This window comes from Bufo bufo, chromosome 2 (assembly GCF_905171765.1).
Source record: "Bufo bufo chromosome 2, aBufBuf1.1, whole genome shotgun sequence".
Classification (NCBI taxonomy): Eukaryota; Metazoa; Chordata; class Amphibia; order Anura; family Bufonidae; genus Bufo; species Bufo bufo.
In genome coordinates, this window is record NC_053390.1 from 105,411,815 (window position 1) to 105,431,070 (window position 19,256).

The 19,256-nt window shown below is 45.1% G+C and overlaps 1 protein-coding gene across 1 annotated transcript in view; it reads left to right on the forward strand.

Annotated features, from left to right (window-relative positions):
- The first annotated feature begins 15,379 nt into the window (after positions 1–15,379).
- The window catches only part of ARSB (arylsulfatase B), a 217,876-nt gene continuing 213,999 nt past the window's right edge, over positions 15,380–19,256 (forward strand). Inside the window, exons 1-2 of the mRNA XM_040421390.1 lie at positions 15,380–15,714; positions 18,475–18,661. Coding sequence (XP_040277324.1) covers positions 15,454–15,714; positions 18,475–18,661 — 448 coding nt within the window. The 5' untranslated portion in view covers positions 15,380–15,453. The remainder of the gene's footprint in view (positions 15,715–18,474; positions 18,662–19,256) is intronic.

Consider the following 19,256-nt stretch of genomic DNA (forward strand, 5'->3'; position numbering starts at 1 on the left):
GTGGCTCTTGATACCCTCGTGACAGTACCCCCCCTTTCACGAGGGGCCTCCGGACACTCAGGACCAGGTCTCTCCGGATGAGAGGCATGGAAAGCCTGAATTAACCTGTTGGCGTTTACCTCTGACGCTGGAACCCACATTCTTTCCTCGGGACCGTAACCCCTCCAATGCACCAGATACTGAAGAGAGCGGCGGACCCGACGAGAATCAACAATTCTGGCTATTTGAAACTCCAGATTACCATCCACAATAACAGGAGGAGGTGGCAGCGGTGATGGTTCTAGAGGTGGAACATACTTCTTGAGTAACGATTTATGGAAGACGTTATGGATCTTAAAAGTCTGAGGTAGCTCCAGGCGAAAAGCCACAGGGTTAATGACGGCTACTATTTTATAAGGACCAATGAACCTAGGGCCCAGTTTCCAAGAGGGAACCTTCAACTTAATATTCCTAGTAGACAACCACACATAGTCATTCACCCCTAGGTCCGGACCTGGCGACCGTTTCTTATCGGCCATGCATTTATATTTACCACTCATCTTTTTCAAGTTAACTTGCACCTTCTGCCATACCGAAGAAAGAGATGAAGAAAACCTTTCCTCTTCGGGAACCCCAGAAGACCCCCCCTCTTTGAAAGTACAAAATTGAAAACCGTATGCACCAAGGAATGGTGACTTGCCAGTGGACTCCTGATAATGATTATTTATGGCAAACTCAGCTAACGGTAAATATGATGACCACAACTCTTGGTTTTCAGACACAAAACACCTTAAATATGTTTCTAGGTTTTGGTTGGTACGCTCAGTCTGTCCATTCGACTGAGGATGGAAAGCTGAGGAAAAGGACAAGTGTACCCCCAAACGGGAACAAAAAGCTTTCCAAAACTTAGAAATAAACTGGGTTCCCCGATCCGAAACCACATCGGAAGGGACCCCGTGAAGCTTCACGATTTCACTGATAAACACATGAGCAAGAGTTTTAGCATTAGGAAGTGCGGGTAGCGCAATAAAGTGTACCATTTTGCTAAACCTGTCTACTACTACCAAAATAACTGTTTTACCCGCAGACAACGGTAAGTCAGTGATGAAATCCATTGACAGATGTGTCCATGGCCTATTGGGGATAAAAAGAGGCAATGAAGACCCTGCTGGACGTGTATGAGAGACTTTCGCGCGTGCACAAGTAGAGCAAGTAGACACGAAATCCATTACATCCTGACGCAACCTTGGCCACCAAAAACGACGAGATAATAGCTCCAAAGTTGCTTTACTACCCGGGTGCCCAGCAAGTGCCGAATTATGATGTTCTTTTAATAATTCAAGACGCAGGTTTAACGGTACAAACAATTTCTCTGAGGGGCAAGAGGCCGGGGCGTCCCCCTGGGCCTCTAACACCTTTCCCTCTAGAACAGAGTGTACAGCAGACACTCCTCTTTGTAAAATAGGTACCGGATCACTAGCATTACCCCCTCCAGGGAAACTACGAGATAACGCGTCTGCCTTGGTATTTTTTGCCCCAGGACGATAGGCGATTACAAAGTTAAATCTGGTAAAGAATAGCGACCACCTAGCTTGTCTAGGGGTGAGACGCTTAGCCGATTCTAGGTACAGAAGGTTTTTGTGATCCGTAATCACCGTGACGGGGTGGATTGCTCCCTCTAAGAAGTGACGCCACTCTTCAAGCGCCAGCTTAATCGCCAACAGTTCCCTATTTCCAACATCATAGTTCTTCTCTGCAGAAGATAATTTTTTGGAAAAGAAAGCGCAAGGGCGCCATTTGCCAGGAGATGGAACCTGAGACAATACAGCCCCCACTCCCACCTCTGACGCATCTACCTCAACAATAAAAGGCTGGGAGACATCAGGTTGAATTAGAACAGGTGCCGAGGTAAACCTCTCTTTTAGAGAGGAAAATGCATTTTTAGCGGCGTCAGACCATTTAGAAAAATCAGTCCCCTTCCTAGTCATGTCGGTAAGGGGTTTAACGATCACTGAATAATTTTTAATGAACTTTCTATAGAAATTTGCGAAACCCAAAAACCGTTGTAGGGCTTTAAGGTTCTCAGGAAGATCCCAATCTAAAATTGCCTGGACCTTCCCAGGATCCATACGGAAACCTGAAGCAGATAATAGATATCCCAGGAACTGTATTTCCTGAACGGCGAAGACACATTTTTCAATTTTCGCATATAATTTATTCGTCCGTAGGACCTGAAGTACTTGCCTGACATGCACCTCATGTGTTTTCAGATCAGCCGAATAAATTAAGATATCATCTAGGTATATGACAACAAACCTGCCGATGAGATGACTAAAAATATCATTAACGAAATGTTGGAAGACAGCGGGGGCATTGGTCAGACCGAAAAGCATAACTAGATTTTCATAATGCCCCTCAGGGGTGTTAAAAGCTGTCTTCCACTCATCCCCTTCCCTGATACGAATCAGATTGTAGGCCCCCCTAAGATCAAGTTTGGAGAACCACCTAGCACCCGCAATCTGATTAAAAAGGTCAGGAATGAGAGGAAGAGGGTATGGGTCTCGGATGGTTATCTGGTTTAACAAATAGTGAAAAATGGTGGCTCACTGAGGACGTGATCACAGAATTGGTGCTGCTAACCCGCAAGAGGGACACCCACCCTCTGGTCAAAAAACAGTAGCTATAGAATAAATAAGGGTGAGCACTCGACAAATGGCACTTGGAGATTAAAAGTTTAATTAAACACTAAAATATAATAAAATAATATACTGCTAGATGAAGGATAAAACGGTATAGACAATTTCATATATAAACAATTCACATGTGTTCATAATTCGCATAAATATGCATAAATATACATTAGACCTATTCAGTATACGTGACTTTTGATATAGGTTGGTTCAATCAATAGCCTGAATAGGTGATCCCATTCAGCTGTTTCTTGAAACAGTTGGATAATCAGTTGATACAGCTCCAGTAATAATGTGTTGATATATATTTGTTCACTCAATGTCCTCAATAAGTGATCCTATTCAATTGTCTCTTACAGCAATTTGTGCTGGATAATAGATAAAGGCACCTCCAGTGACGTCATTCAATGTCATACAAATTAGTTTGATTTGGCGTTTGCTGGTTTCCAATATAGTGCCGGCCTAACCGGTATAAGAGCAGATTGCGGAGGTAACAGAGTCTTACCTCCCTCGTGTCTGGTCTCCAATATAGTGCCGGCCTTACCGGTATAGGGACAGATTGCAGGGGTAGCAGGATCTTACCTTCCTCGTATCTGTCCCAAACTTTCCTCTCATCCGGTGCGGGTGCCGCAGGACGCAGCTAGCCTGGCTCTGCACGCTGCTTCGTGAACTCACCCACTTCTCGCGGGAGTTGAGGTTCTCTTCCGGGTTAGTCCGATCACGTGATCTGTATCCAACGTAACAGCATAAACAAAGTAACGGTCTTTTCCAGGTTATTAAATATCTCGCATGGCCATGCAGATTATTGCGGAGGTATTTTCTTCTTTATAACAGCGATCCAGCCCAGACGCGTTTCGGGAGCTCTGCTTCCCTTCATCCACTGATGAAGGGAAGCAGAGCTCCCGAAACGCGTCTGGGCTGGATCGCTGTTATAAAGAAGAAAATACCTCCGCAATAATCTGCATGGCCATGCGAGATATTTAATAACCTGGAAAAGACCGTTACTTTGTTTATGCTGTTACGTTGGATACAGATCACGTGATCGGACTAACCCGGAAGAGAACCTCAACTCCCGCGAGAAGTGGGTGAGTTCACGAAGCAGCGTGCAGAGCCAGGCTAGCTGCGTCCTGCGGCACCCGCACCGGATGAGAGGAAAGTTTGGGACAGATACGAGGAAGGTAAGATCCTGCTACCCCTGCAATCTGTCCCTATACCGGTAAGGCCGGCACTATATTGGAGACCAGACACGAGGGAGGTAAGACTCTGTTACCTCCGCAATCTGCTCTTATACCGGTTAGGCCGGCACTATATTGGAAACCAGCAAACGCCAAATCAAACTAATTTGTATGACATTGAATGACGTCACTGGAGGTGCCTTTATCTATTATCCAGCACAAATTGCTGTAAGAGACAATTGAATAGGATCACTTATTGAGGACATTGAGTGAACAAATATATATCAACACATTATTACTGGAGCTGTATCAACTGATTATCCAACTGTTTCAAGAAACAGCTGAATGGGATCACCTATTCAGGCTATTGATTGAACCAACCTATATCAAAAGTCACGTATACTGAATAGGTCTAATGTATATTTATGCATATTTATGCGAATTATGAACACATGTGAATTGTTTATATATGAAATTGTCTATACCGTTTTATCCTTCATCTAGCAGTATATTATTTTATTATATTTTAGTGTTTAATTAAACTTTTAATCTCCAAGTGCCATTTGTCGAGTGCTCACCCTTATTTATTCTATGGTTATCTGGTTTAGCTCACGGAAATCTAGGCAAGGACGCAGGCCCCCATCTTTCTTTTTAACAAAGAAAAACCCTGCAGCCACGGGTGAAGAAGAGGGTCTGATGTGTCCCTTAGCCAGACTCTCGGAGATATAATCTTTCATGGCTTGTCTCTCGGGACCCGAAAGATTATACAACCTGGACTTGGGTAATTTTGCACCGGGAATCAGGTTAACCGGGCAATCATAAGGACGATGAGGTGGTAGCTTCTGACAACCCTTTTCAGAAAAAACGTCCTCAAAGTCCGAAATAAATGTAGGTAGGGAAGCTATGGAGGCGATTAAGCAATTGTTATTTAAGCAATTCTCTCTGCAATGCTCACTCCACTCCAATATCTCCCTGGCCTGCCAATCCACCACTGGATTGTGCGCTACCAACCAGGGAAGACCCAATACCACAGGAGAGGGAAGGCCCTCCAGAACGTAACATGAAAGACACTCATTATGGTGGTCCCCTACCCGAAGGTGTAAATTATGAACAATGTGGGTGAGGTTTCTCTGAGACAGAGGAGCCGAATCTATAGTGAATACGGGAATAGGTCTCTGCAGCGTACAGAGAGATAAACCCATAGTGCGGGCAAAATGGGCATCAATCAAATTTACCCCTGCTCCACTGTCTAGAAAAAAAGAAATAGACTCCGTCTTAACACCAAAAACAATAACCGCTGGTAACACAAATTGAGATGTTCGTATGGAGGAAACGTATACCCCCCGGCTGACATCCTCCGCACAGCCTGGGGTTAGTAGTTTTCCGACGGTCTTTTGTTTTTGAGAAAGGAGGGACAGACATTAATGAAATGACCCTTCCCCCCACAGAAAAAACAAGCCCCCCCCCCCTACGGCGAACCTCAGGAGGACGGACCTGACGAGAAGTTCCGCCTAGCTGCATAGGCTCATCTAAGTCAGTACAGGCTGACTGTTGCTTGGGAGAGGTAACCAATTGCTCAGGAATTTTCGATCTCTCCCTAAGACGCCTATCTATTCTGATAGAGAGGGACATAACAGCATCAAGGGAAAGGGGGGTCTCATAAAGCGCCAGTGCATCCTTAACCCTTTCAGATAACCCAGAGCAGAACTGACTCCTGAGAGCCGGGTCGTTCCACTGAGTATCCGTAGCCCACCTACAGAACTCTGAGCAATATTCCTCTGCTGACCGATCTCCCTGTAGGAGTCTCCGTAACTTCGACTCAGCCAGGGCGACTCGGTCAGGGTCATCATATATGAGACCCAAAGCCCCAAAAAATCCCTCCACTGACCGGAGAGCCTGGGAACCAGGGGGTAACGAGAACGCCCAGGATTGCGGATCCCCCTGAAGCAGGGAAATGACAATCCCAACCCGCTGTTCTTCATTACCTGAGGAGTAAGGGCGCAACTTAAAGTATAATTTGCAGGCCTCACGGAACGTTGCAAATTTGTCCCTTCCCCCAGAAAATCTGTCAGGAAGAACAACCTTGGGTTCTGTAACAACCTGGTTACCCATAGCAACCGCTGGGGGTGCGGTCTGCTGCATTTGCTGCTGTTGTTGGAGGACAGACGCCTTCAATCCTGCCACCTCCAAAGACAGGCCTTGAAGCTGTTTTGCCAAGGCAGCAATAGGATCCATATTGGATTCTAAGTAGAGAAAAAAAAACAATTATTATTTTTTTTTTCTCTCAAAAAGTAAAGGCCAGTTATAATATCACGGTCGGCGTGACTATCACATACGTGACACAGAGGGAGGGAACAAGGAAGGCCCTGCCCAAGTGAGAGGGAAGGTGGTGACCCCTGACTCACCTAGCGGCTGGCACCTGGCTGCCCTGACGTCCCTAGACGGGTTCCTCACCCGTACGCCGATCACGTGCCTAAAGCCCTGGCTTTCCCTAAGCTGAGCCCTAGATAGTGAACAGGGCGGTGGGAACACTAGTCCGCACCACTAGCTCTAAAGGAAAACACCAAGGGAAGGACAGACAATACAAACTCAACATATAACCCCAGGTGGGCGACAACAGGAGACAACAAGAAGCCCAACAGGGATCCGGAGGGTAGCACTCTGGAACGACAACCAGGATTCACAACTCCAGTGGGTCAGTATAGATGTCCAGGCAGGAAGCTCTATAACTGGCAACTAGAGAAGAGTGAAGGGAGAATATAAGGAGGTTGGGAGTGGCAGACAAGAAACAGCTGAGGAGGAGAAGCTACGGATCCCTGATTGAGACAAAAAGGATAGCAAGGCAAACACAGAAAACAATCACTAAGAAACAACGTGATCTTTAGATATAGAGCGCGCAGCCACCCGCTGCGACCTCCTGACCCCGGGTATAACGGAGTCAGACAAGGCTCTTGATACCCTCGTGACACATATGGCTTTTGCAGCGCAGATTTTGATGGATTGTTTTACGAGTGCCATTGGTTTTTATTTTTGGGCAATTGTCTTATGTGGGGGTTAATTTTTTGCAACGAGATAACTTTACATTGGTACCATTTTGGGGTATATATATGACTTTTTGATCACTCGATATTTTGAAAGGCGAGGTCACAAAAAATGACTGTTCTGGGATAGTTTTTATCTATTTTTACAGCGTTCACCTGACAGAGTATATCATGTGATATTTTTATAGAACAGGTTGTTATGGGCGCAGTGATACCCAGTAAGTCTATTATTTTTATTAAGTTTTACACAGTGAAAGCATTTTTGAATAGCATAAAATCTTGTTTTTGTGTTGCCATGTTCTGAGAGCCATATTTATTAGGGTCTCAATTTTTGCAAGATGAGATGCCCGTTTGATTGGTACCATTTTGGGGTACATACGACTTTTTGATCACTTGGTTTATTACACTTATTTTTTTACACCATTCACCTCACCTGAGGGGGCATATCTTTCAAGTTTCCCAAAATTAAGTTATAAAAAAAATAGGAAAAAAAAGAAAAGTAGACATATTAAGTATTGGGTATTGCCGCGTCCATATCGACCGACTCTAAAAATATCACTTGATCCATCCCATCAGGTGAAAAACAGTGCCAAAACAGACATTTTCTGGTCACCTTGCCTCACAAAGTGTAATACAAAGCGATCAAAAAGGCGTAGGTACCCCAAAGTGGTACCAATCAAACCATCATCTCATCCTGCAAAAAATGAGATCCTACCTAAGACAATCGCTAGAAAAAAAAAATATATATGGCTCTCCGAACATGGCAACACAAAAACAATATTTTCACTGTGTAAAACTTAACAAAAAAATAAATAATAGACACATTGGGTAAGTTTTACACAGTAAAAGCATTTTTGACAAGAAAAATATCTTGTTTTTGTGTTGCCATTTTCTGAGAGCCATATTTTTTTTTAGCAATTGTCCTAAGTAGAGTCTCATTTTTTCCAGGATGAGATGACAATTTGATTGGTACCACTTTGAGGTACATACGCCTTTTTGATCACTTGGTATTACACTTTGTGAGGCAAGGTGACCAGAAAATGGCTGTTTTGGCACAGTTTTTCACCTGACAGGGTGGATACGGTCGATATGGATGCGGCAATACCTAATATGTCTACTTTTCTTTTTTTTCCTATTTTTTTATAACTTAATTTTGGGAAACTTGAAACTTTAAATTTTTTATTATATAACATTTTTTACAATGTTAATTTTTTTTTTTTTACTTTAGATTTTGTCCTACCATGGGACTTCAACTATTGAGGTCTGATCCCCTCTACAATGCATCACAACACATCTGTATTGTAATGCATTGCTGTAAGTGTATAATACACATACAGCCTGCTTGGCATCGGACTGCCTTTCCAGCCATTGGGTCCCCATCACCACAGCATGGGGACCCTGCAAAGACATCGCACATTCTGCGATCAGCGCTGACCGAGGCACAGCTAGGATTAATGCGCCGGCATCAATGTTTTCACTGGTGCACACAGCAGGAGCACGGCTAACAATGATAGCCGGACCCCTGCTGCTGATTGGGCGGGTGCAGCTCCTGTACCCGCCCAATCAGCGCACCTGGGCTGTACAGCGCTGAAATTTAAGTCATAGTCCCAGCGCCTTACAGCACTGGTATCCTATGGGTTTCTCAATAATCTCTTGCATAATCATTTTTTATTAAAGGGAACGTATCATCAGAAAATCGCAAATTATTTACACCACATATATACCATTTTTTTTTTTTACCAGTTTAAAGGGCATCTGTCCGCAGATTTTTACCTATGACACTTGCTGACCTGTTACATGTGCGCTTGGCAGCTGAGTTGGTCCCATGTTCCCCTGAGAAAAATAAAAGTTTTAATATATGCAAATGAGCCTCTGGGAGCAACTGGGGCGTTGCCGTTACACCTAGAGGCTCTGCTCTCTCTGCAACTGCCGCACCCCCTCCAGTTTGATTGACATGGGGTGATCTTGAATAGCCAAATCTTGAACTATTCTAGTTTTCTCACGGGCCATCAGAACAGTCGCAATAAACTGCCCGTCATTGGCTGCAGGGGTCACGTCACCCGTCCAGGAGCACTGGAGATTTACCAGGTAAGTACATCATCATTAATTATTTTATGCAGTTTTCGTCCCTTCGATGGCATTCTAGTGGAGTCCACCTGTACCCGTGTCATTGAAGGGGAAAAGCTTGTCTGTGGAAGTAATTTACCAGGACATGGGAGCCAACTACTCAATTTGCTTTATAGTAGTGCACAGTATAGGCGATCTTCAGGCCACTTTCACACGTCAGTGTTTGGTCAGTATTTTTCATCAGTATTTGGGCTCGTTTACACAAACGTATTTTGCGTTCCGTATACGGGCTGTTTTCTGCGTTCCGCATACGGTCCGTATACTGAACCATTCATTACAATGGGTCAGCAAAAGATGCGGACAGCACTCTGTGTGCTGTCCGAATCCATTGCTCTGTTCCGTGGCCCCGCAAAAATGATGAGTCCTGTCCTATTCTTGTCCGTTTTGCGGACAAGAATAGGCATTTCTATAATGGGCCTCCTGTTCTGTTCTGCAAATTGCGGAAGGCACACGGACAGCATCCATTTTTGCGGATAGGCAATTTGCGGACCGCAAAAAACGGCACGGCCGTGTGAAAGAGCCCTTTGTAAGACAAAACCAGGAGCGGGTCCAAAACACAGAAGAGGCACAAATCTCTCCATATACTTTTACTAAAAGTCAACCCATGTTGTAGGCGAGTCCAAAAGGTGGGGCCAACAAAGTAGGCGCAGTCAGCAATACAATAGTGCAACACAAAATACAGTCCCAGCAGAACCACAATATACTGCCCCAGAAGCTGTCACCTTCTGTCCTCCTCCTCCAGTCTCTGATTAATTAATGGAGCAGGTGAGATGAGGGCCACAGCACCAAGCCAGCCCTGCCTTCAGCATTAGTATCTGGCACATAAACATCCTGCAGATACCACTACTATAAATGACACACGGCTGCTGGGGAACCACTTACAAATTTTGCATTTGCCCAGGAGCTTCAAGTTGCACAGAAACAAACTGACAGGTGTGAACAGAGCATGAACACAGTATATACAGTTGCAAGAACACAGCAAGTCACAACAATAGACAATCACAGTCTGCTTAAACTAATAACATACAAAGAATTAAATGTTACCATGTTTTTATTGAACACACCATATAAACATTCCCAGTGCAGGTGGAAAAAGTATGTGAACCCCTAGACTAATGACATCTCCAAGAGCTAATTGGAGTGAGGTGTCAGTGTCACGGCCTATGGTGTGCTTAGTGACATTTTCCTTCACTTGGTTGCTCGTGACTACGTTTAGTGTTGTATGCATGCGGTGGCAGTGTCTCGGCCTTCTGGCTGATCCCCAGGACATGGTTGCCACGCATGCCGTTGCCCGTGGCAACAGGTGAAGTCTGTGTTTGTGTGTACTTCCCCTTTTAAGTGGCCGTCTTCCCTTGCCTTGTGTTGGAAGGGTTAACTTCCTTCCTAGTATGTGTGCACTGGGTGTGTCTGTGTCTGGCTACATGGGCTATAAAGCCTCAGTGAAGATCAGTAGTCTGAGGGGTACTTCAGCCATGGCTAGCTGGAGTCATCCTCCTGTGATATACCATCTGCCAGTGGGGGCCACCCTTGTGGTCATAGCTTATGTTACATGGTGTTATGAAGGTGTGTGTTTGGTCTCTTTATTTATTGCAGCTTATGGTTTCCTGGGTTCCCGTGTGATGTGTGGTGTGTGCTGTGTTCCTTGTGTTGTTGTGGACAGCAGCACTTGCACATGGGTTCCAGGCTCTGTGTCTGTGGCAGGTAGGTGTGGTTCTTGTTTCACTTACCTGCCCTTGCCATATGTCTGTTTATGTTTCCCCTTTCTTTATGGCTTGGCCAGTGAGACTCCTGTTCGTCCGTATCCTGGAGGAACAGGTAGTCTTACCCTTCTCCTAGTCCAGGGTCACCCTGAGGGCGAGTAGGAATATTAGGTTCCGGAGTATGAGCCCTCCCACCATCAGGGTCGGTTCATACGGCTAGGAGACAAGGTCAGAATTAGGGATTGATAGGAAGTGACCTGATTCCTGTCCTGGCCTTGCATCGACCATTCATCTTCTGGCATCGCACGGCTGAGGGTTTTCCCCATCCTCAGCCGTGACAGTCAGCCAACTGGAGTCCAATCATTGAGATGAGACTGGAGGTGTTGGTTACAGCTGCCCTGCCCTATAAAAAACACACACCAGTTCTGGGTTTGCTTTTCACAAGAAGCATTGCCTGATGTAAATGATGCCTCGCACAAAAGAGCTCTCAGAAGACCTACGATTAACAATTGTTGACTTGCATAAAGCTGTAAAGGGTTATAAAAGTATCTCTAAAAGCCTTGCTGTTCATCAGTCCACGGTAAGACAAATTGTCTATAAATGGAGAAAGTTCAGCACTGCTGCTACTCTCCCTAGGAGTGGCTGTCCTGTAAGGCTGCATTCACACGTCCGTGGTGTGTTGCGGACCCGCAACACACCAGCCCGGCACCCCCATTGAAATGCCTATTCTTGTCCGCAATCTACGGACAAGAATAGGACATGCTCTATCTTTTTGCGGAGCTGCGGACCCAAAATCGGGGCCGCGCTCCGCAATTGCGGCTGCAGACAGCACACTGTGTGCTGTCCGCATCCATTCCGTCCCCATAGAGAATGAATGGGTCCGCACTCATTCCGCAAAATTGCGGAAAGGATGCGGACCCATTTTGCGGACGTGTGAATGGAGCCTAAAGATGACTGCAAGAGCACAGCGCAGACTGCTCAATGAGGTGAAGAAGAATCCTAGAGTGTCAGCTAAAGACTTACAAAAGTCTCTGGCATATGCTAACATCCCTGTTAGCAAATCTACGATACGTTAAACACTAAACAAGAATGGATTTCATGGGAGGATACCACAGAGGAAGCCACTGCTGTCCAAAAAAAACATTGCTGCACGTTTACAGTTTGCACAAGAGCACCTGGATGTTCCACAGCAGTACTGGCAAATTATTCTGTGGACAGATGAAACCAAAGGGGAGTTGTTTGGAAGAAAAACACAACACTATGTGTGGAGAAAAAGAGGCACAGCACACCAACATCAGAACCTCATCCCAACTGTGAAGTGTGGTGGTGGCGGCATCATGGTTTGGGGCTGCTTTGCTGCGTCAGGGCCTTGACGGATTGCTATCATCGAAGGAAAAAAGAATTCCCAAATTTTTCAAGACATTTTGCAGGAGAACTTAAGGCCATCTGTCCACCAGCTGAAGCTCAACAGAAGATGGATGTTGCAACAGGACAACGACCCAAAGCATAGAAGTAAATCAACAACAGAATGGGTTAAACAAAAGAAAATACGCCCAGTGGCCCAGTCAGAGTCCTGACCTTAACCCGATTGAGATGCTGTGGCATGACCTCACACCAGACATCCCAAGAATATTGCTGAACTGAAACAGTTCTGTAAAGAGGAATGGTCAAGAATTACTCCTGACCGTTGTGCACGTCTGATCTGCAACTACAGGAAACGTTTGGTTGAAGTTATTGCTGCCAAAGGAGGTTCAACCAGTTATTAAATCCAAGGGTTCACATACTTTTTCCACCTGCACTGTGAATGTTTACATGGTGTGTTCAATAAAAACATGGTAACATTTAATTCTTTGTGTGTTATTAGTTTAAGCAGACTGTGATTGTCTATTGTTGCGACTTAGATGAAGATCAGATCACATTTTATGACCAATTTGTGCAGAAATCCATATCATTCCAAAGGGTTCACATACTTTTTCTTGCAACTTGCACACGAGGAAGAACTCCTGCAGTGCACAGTCCTGTAATAGTCCTGGCTGAGGTGTACACAGCAGTGTTATACATTATACATAGTCCTGGCTGAGGTGTACACAGCAGTGTTATACATTATACACAGTCCTGGCTGAGGTGTACACAGCAGTGTTATACATTATACATAGTCCTGGCTGAGGTGTACACAGCAGTGTTATACATTATACACAGTCCTGGCTGAGGTGTACACAGCAGTGTTATACATTATACATAGTCCTGGCTGAGGTGTACACAGCAGTGTTATACATCATACACAGTCCTGGCGGAGGTGTACACAGCACTGTTATACATTATACATAGTCCTTTGCTGAGGTGTACACAGCAGTGTTATACATCATACATAGTCCTGGCTGAGGTGTACACAGCAGTGTTATACATTATACATAGTCCTGGCTGAGGTGTACACAGCAGTGTTATACATTACACACAGTCCTGGCTGAGGTGTACACAGCAGTGTTATACATTATACATAGTCCTGGCTGAGGTGTACACAGCAGTGTTATACATTATACACAGTCCTGGCTGAGGTGTACACAGCAGTGTTATACATTATACACAGTCCTGGCTGAGGTGTACACAGCAGTGTTATACATTATACACAGTCCTGGCTGAGGTGTACACAGCAGTGTTATACATTATACATAGTCCTGGCTGAGGTGTACACAGCACTGTTATACATCATACACAGTCCTGGCGGAGGTGTACACAGCACTGTTATACATTATACATAGTCCTTTGCTGAGGTGTACACAGCAGTGTTATACATCATACATAGTCCTGGCTGAGGTGTACACAGCAGTGTTATACATCATACATAGTCCTGGCTGAGGTGTACACAGCAGTGTTATACATTATACATAGTCCTGGCTGAGGTGTACACAGCAGTGTTATACATTACACACAGTCCTGGCTGAGGTGTACACAGCAGTGTTATACATTATACATAGTCCTGGCTGAGGTGTACACAGCAGTGTTATACATTATACACAGTCCTGGCTGAGGTGTACACAGCAGTGTTATACATTATACACAGTCCTGGCTGAGGTGTACACAGCAGTGTTATACATTATACATAGTCCTGGCTGAGGTGTACACAGCAGTGTTATACATTATACACAGTCCTGGCTGAGGTGTACACAGCAGTGTTATACATTATACACAGTCCTGGCTGAGGTGTACACAGCACTGTTATACATTATACATAGTCCTGGCTGAGGTGTACACAGCAGTGTTATACATTATACACAGTCCTGGCTGAGGTGTACACAGCACTGTTATACATTATACATAGTCCTGGCTGAGGTGTACACAGCAGTGTTATACATTATACACAGTCCTGGCTGAGGTGTACACAGCACTGTTATACATTATACATAGTCCTGGCTGAGGTGTACACAGCGGTGTTATACATCATACACAGTCCTGGCTGAGGTGGACACAGCAGTATTATACATACACAGCAGTGTTATACATCATACACAGTCCTTTGCTGAGGTGTACACAGCAGTGTTATACATTATACATAGTCCTGGCTGAGGTGTACACAGCAGTGTTATACATTATACACAGTCCTGGCTGAGGTGTACACAGCACTGTTATACATTATACATAGTCCTGGCTGAGGTGTACACAGCAGTGTTATACATTATACACAGTCCTGGCTGAGGTGTACACAGCAGTGTTATACATTATACACAGTCCTGGCTGAGGTGTACACAGCAGTGTTATACATTATACATAGTCCTGGCTGAGGTGTACACAGCAGTGTTATACATTATACACAGTCCTGGCTGAGGTGTACACAGCAGTGTTATACATTATACACAGTCCTGGCTGAGGTGTACACAGCACTGTTATACATTATACACAGTCCTGGCTGAGGTGTACACAGCACTGTTATACATTATACATAGTCCTGGCTGAGGTGTACACAGCAGTGTTATACATTATACACAGTCCTGGCTGAGGTGTACACAGCAGTGTTATACATTACACACAGTCCTGGCTGAGGTGTACACAGCAGTGTTATACATTATACACAGTCCTGGCTGAGGTGTACACAGCAGTGTTATACATTATACACAGTCCTGGCTGAGGTGTACACAGCACTGTTATACATTATACACAGTCCTGGCTGAGGTGTACACAGCAGTGTTATACATTATACACAGTCCTGGCTGAGGTGTACACAGCAGTGTTATACATTATACACAGTCCTGGCTGAGGTGTACACAGCACTGTTATACATTATACATAGTCCTGGCTGAGGTGTACACAGCAGTGTTATACATTATACACAGTCCTGGCTGAGGTGTACACAGCACTGTTATACATTATACATAGTCCTGGCTGAGGTGTACACAGCAGTGTTATACATTATACATAGTCCTGGCTGAGGTGTACACAGCACTGTTATACATTATACATAGTCCTGGCTGAGGTGTACACAGCAGTGTTATACATTATAAACAGTCCTGGCTGAGGTGTACACAGCACTGTTATACATTATACATAGTCCTGGCTGAGGTGTACACAGTACTGTTATACATAGTCCTGGCTGAGGTGTACACAGCACATGACTCCCTCTATGACAGTTCATCACGGACATAAAGCTGTCCTGTGTAGGAGGAGGGAGGAGGGTGCAGGGCGGGCCGGAGCTGTCAGTTCCTGCAGAAGTTTCCCTGAGAGCAGCACTGTCCCCCTAGTAGTCAGCATGGCAGGGCCGGGGATGCTGCTCCTCTGGGCCGGGCTGCTGCTGCTCTGCCAGGATGCCACCACCACTGCTGCCCTTCCACCGCACATAGTCTTCGTCCTGGCGGACGACCTGGGCTTTAATGACGTGAGCTTCCACGGCTCCGAGATCAGAACCCCGACTCTGGACAGTCTGAGAAGCCAAGGCGTGGAGCTGGGCTCCTACTACGTGCAGCCGCTGTGCACCCCGTCCCGCAGCCAGCTGCTGAGCGGCAGGTACCAGGTCAGCCCGGGCAGGGGGGTGCAAAAGTTCTCGGGTCATGTGACTGGAGTTGGTCATGTGATCTCGGGAGCGGGTTACTCAGGGGGGATGCTTTTGATTTGGGCTTCATCTATCTAGCTCGGCATTGTTGCCCATAGCATCCATAGTTCTCTTATTATTGGGGCAGTAGATAAACTAAAAGCAGCACTATGCTGATTCTGGGCACTGCGGACATTCGGGGTCACCTTGGCCTCATGCACACCACAGTATTTTTGGTCCATGACCCATCCGCATATTTTGCAGATCGCACCAGGACCCGTACATTTCTATAGCACATCGGTGTCGTTTGTGTGCTGTCCGTGCGGCTAGTGATGAGTGCCGCAACCTTCGGATCCTAGATCTGAAGTCGCTTCGCTCAAAACTTCGGATTAATGCTGCATGGAGATCCGTGTAACATGTACGGCCTCCGATGAGGCGAAGTTATTTGTAAAGTCTTCGGTATTTGGGGGGAGATTTATCAAACTGGTGTAAAGTGGAACTAGTTGAGTTGCCCATAGCAACCAATTAGATTCCACCTTTTATTATGGACAGCTGCTTCGGAAAATGAAAAGTGGAATCTGATTGAACTCAAACGCAATCGCAGATAATCATTAATAAGCTTTCTCAGGAACGCTCGTTAGCAATTATCTTCCTGTGTAATGGTGCTGCCGATTACTCGTTCATCAGGTAATCACATCTCTTATGTGGGCAGATCGCACCATCTAATCAGGCAAATAATGATTCTGTGTGGGGACGAGCAATAGTGTCAACAATCACTCCTCCCTATACTGTGGAGGAGATCGCTGCATGTAATAGCAACAGTTTCCTTCTCCACACGTCAGTGTTCGGTCAGTGATTTCCATCAGTGATTGTGAGCCAAAACCAGGATTGGAGCCTCCACAGACATAAGGTATAAGGCTAGGTTAACACGACGACATTTGTCGCAACAATGTCGTGTGACAATTTTTATAATGGTAGTCTATGCTGCGACATGCTACTGCGACGGGACAGTCGCAAAAAATCCATTCGAGATGGACTTTTCTGCGACTGTCGCGTCGTAGCATGTCTCATTGCAACACCATAGACTATCATTATAAAAATTGTCGTGCGACAATGGTACAACAAAATGACGTGCGACAAATGTTTCAGTGTAGTTGTGCCCTATCTGTTGCGTGACTTATTGTCGCGCGACAAATGTCGTCGTGTAGACCTAGCCTAAGGGAAAGATCTGCACCTGTTCTGTGTTTAGAGCCGCACCTGGTTTTGGCTCAAAATCACTGATGCAAATCACTGACGTGTGAATGAAGCTTTAGGCTAGGGTTACACGACGACGTGTCGCGTAACACATAGGGCACAACTACATTGCAACATGTGTCGCGCGACTTTGATGTTGCACCAATGTCGCGCGACAATTTTTTTAATGATAGTCTATGGTGTCGCACTGTGACATGCTGCGACTGCGACACGGCAGACGCAGAAAAATCCATCTTGGATGGATTTTCTGCTACTGTCGTGTTGCAGTCGCCGCATGTTGCAGTGCGACACCATAGATTATCAGTATAAAAATTGTCGCGCGACACATCTCGTCGTGTAGACCTAGCCTTACACTGCAGGATGATCGCTAACGAGCGATCATCTGCCAAAAAATCGACAGGTGTAATACAGGCTTTAAGGCCACTTCCACAGTCAGTGTTTGATCAGTGATTGGCTACATGCACACGACCGTGGTGTGTTTTGCGGTCCACAGATCGCGGATCCGCAAAACACTGATGGCGTCCGTGCGTGTTCCGCAATTTACGAAACGGCACAGACAGCCTTTAATATAACTGCCTCTTCATAAATGTGGCGTTTTTGGGGCTGTTCTAAAGACCGAAAACTAAATTGATGCCGGCTATGAGGAGGCTTGAATTTGCTCTAATTTTGCTTTTAACTTTTTTAGTAATAATAAATCTGTTAGAGGGTTATTGGCCTTTCCCACCGTATTTCACTCCGTCCACTTAGCAGCGAGAAAAGTTGCCGTTTTTTTTTTTTGCATGAACATAGCATGTGCCATCATCTGTAACCCTATTATGCCTTAGTACTGGTGCAGATCGATCGATTCGACTCCATTGCATAAAGTCCAACTGTGCCATTTTTTTCATGGCTAGGGATGAGCGAACGTGTTTTTTTTTAGTTTGGCGTACAAGGTTTTGGTTTGAGTTATCTAAGAATTCCGTTATAGATTCCACTACCACGGACCATAAGTTATAGTCCGTAGTAGCGGAATTCATAACAGATTTCTTAGATAACCCGAACCTTATACGCCGAACTTGAAAACACAAGTTGGCTCATCCCTATTCATGGCATGTTCGGCAGATTATTATAATTTTTTTGTGTGCAATCAGATCTTGCTTTCAAGTCTACCAAATATAAAATGCATTAATTAGCATGAATTTTAAAGTGTGATGTTTTGATGGCTTTTTTTTAAAAAAATTTTTTATTCTCTGGCTGTGACCTGCTTATAGGACTTGGTATAACTCTAGAAAAAGAACACTACCAAAAGCTGTAAAAAAAACCAAAAAAAAACCCTATCCTAGTGATATGCCATCAGTGGGTGAAGCCCAGACCTGTAGTGAAGCCTGCTGAGCTGTATATATGCTCGTATAGCACACGTCTCGCTTTCTTTTATACATATTTTATTATATACAGCCTATTGATCTTGCTGCTGATTTTATTTTTTTTTCTAAATTTTTGTCCCCCAAGATTCACACGGGGCTGCAGCATCAGATAATATGGCCGTGTCAGCCCCACTGTCTACCTCTTGATGAAAAGCTGCTGCCCCAGTTACTGAAGGAAGCCGGATATGCCACACACATGGTGGGAAAATGGCACCTTGGCCTATATAAAAAAGAATGCCTTCCGACCCGTAGAGGATTCGACACTTACTTTGGTAATGTCTTACTTAATTTCTTATCCTTAATCTGACTCTTAGGCCGCTTTCACACGAGCGAGTTCAGACTCGGAGCGTGAGTATAAGACAGCTCCCGTCCTGACCTCGCAGCACTGCCAGGGTCTCCTTGGATTATATTGATTTATGATGCTATGTAACCCTTAGAGGTCTGGAATGTATTGGAGAAAAGTGACATAATGCTGTCAGTGTTATCCAATACATTCCAGAACTATAAGGCCCCTTTCACACGGGCGAGTATTCCGCGCGGATGCGATGCGGGAGGTGAACGCATTGCACCCGCACTGAATACCGACCCATTCATTTCTATGGGGCTGTTCACATGAGCGGTGATTTTCACGCATCACTTGTGCGTTGCGTGAAAATCGCAGCAAGCTCTATATTCTGCGTTTTTCATGCAACGCAGGCCCCATAGAAGTGAATGGGGCTGCGTGAAAATCGCAAGCATCCGCAAGCAAGTGCGGATGTGGTGCGGTTTTTCACGCACGGTTGCTAGGAGACAATCGGGATGGAGACCCGATCATTATTATTTTCCCTTATAACATGGTTTTAAGGGAAAATAATAGCATTCTGAATA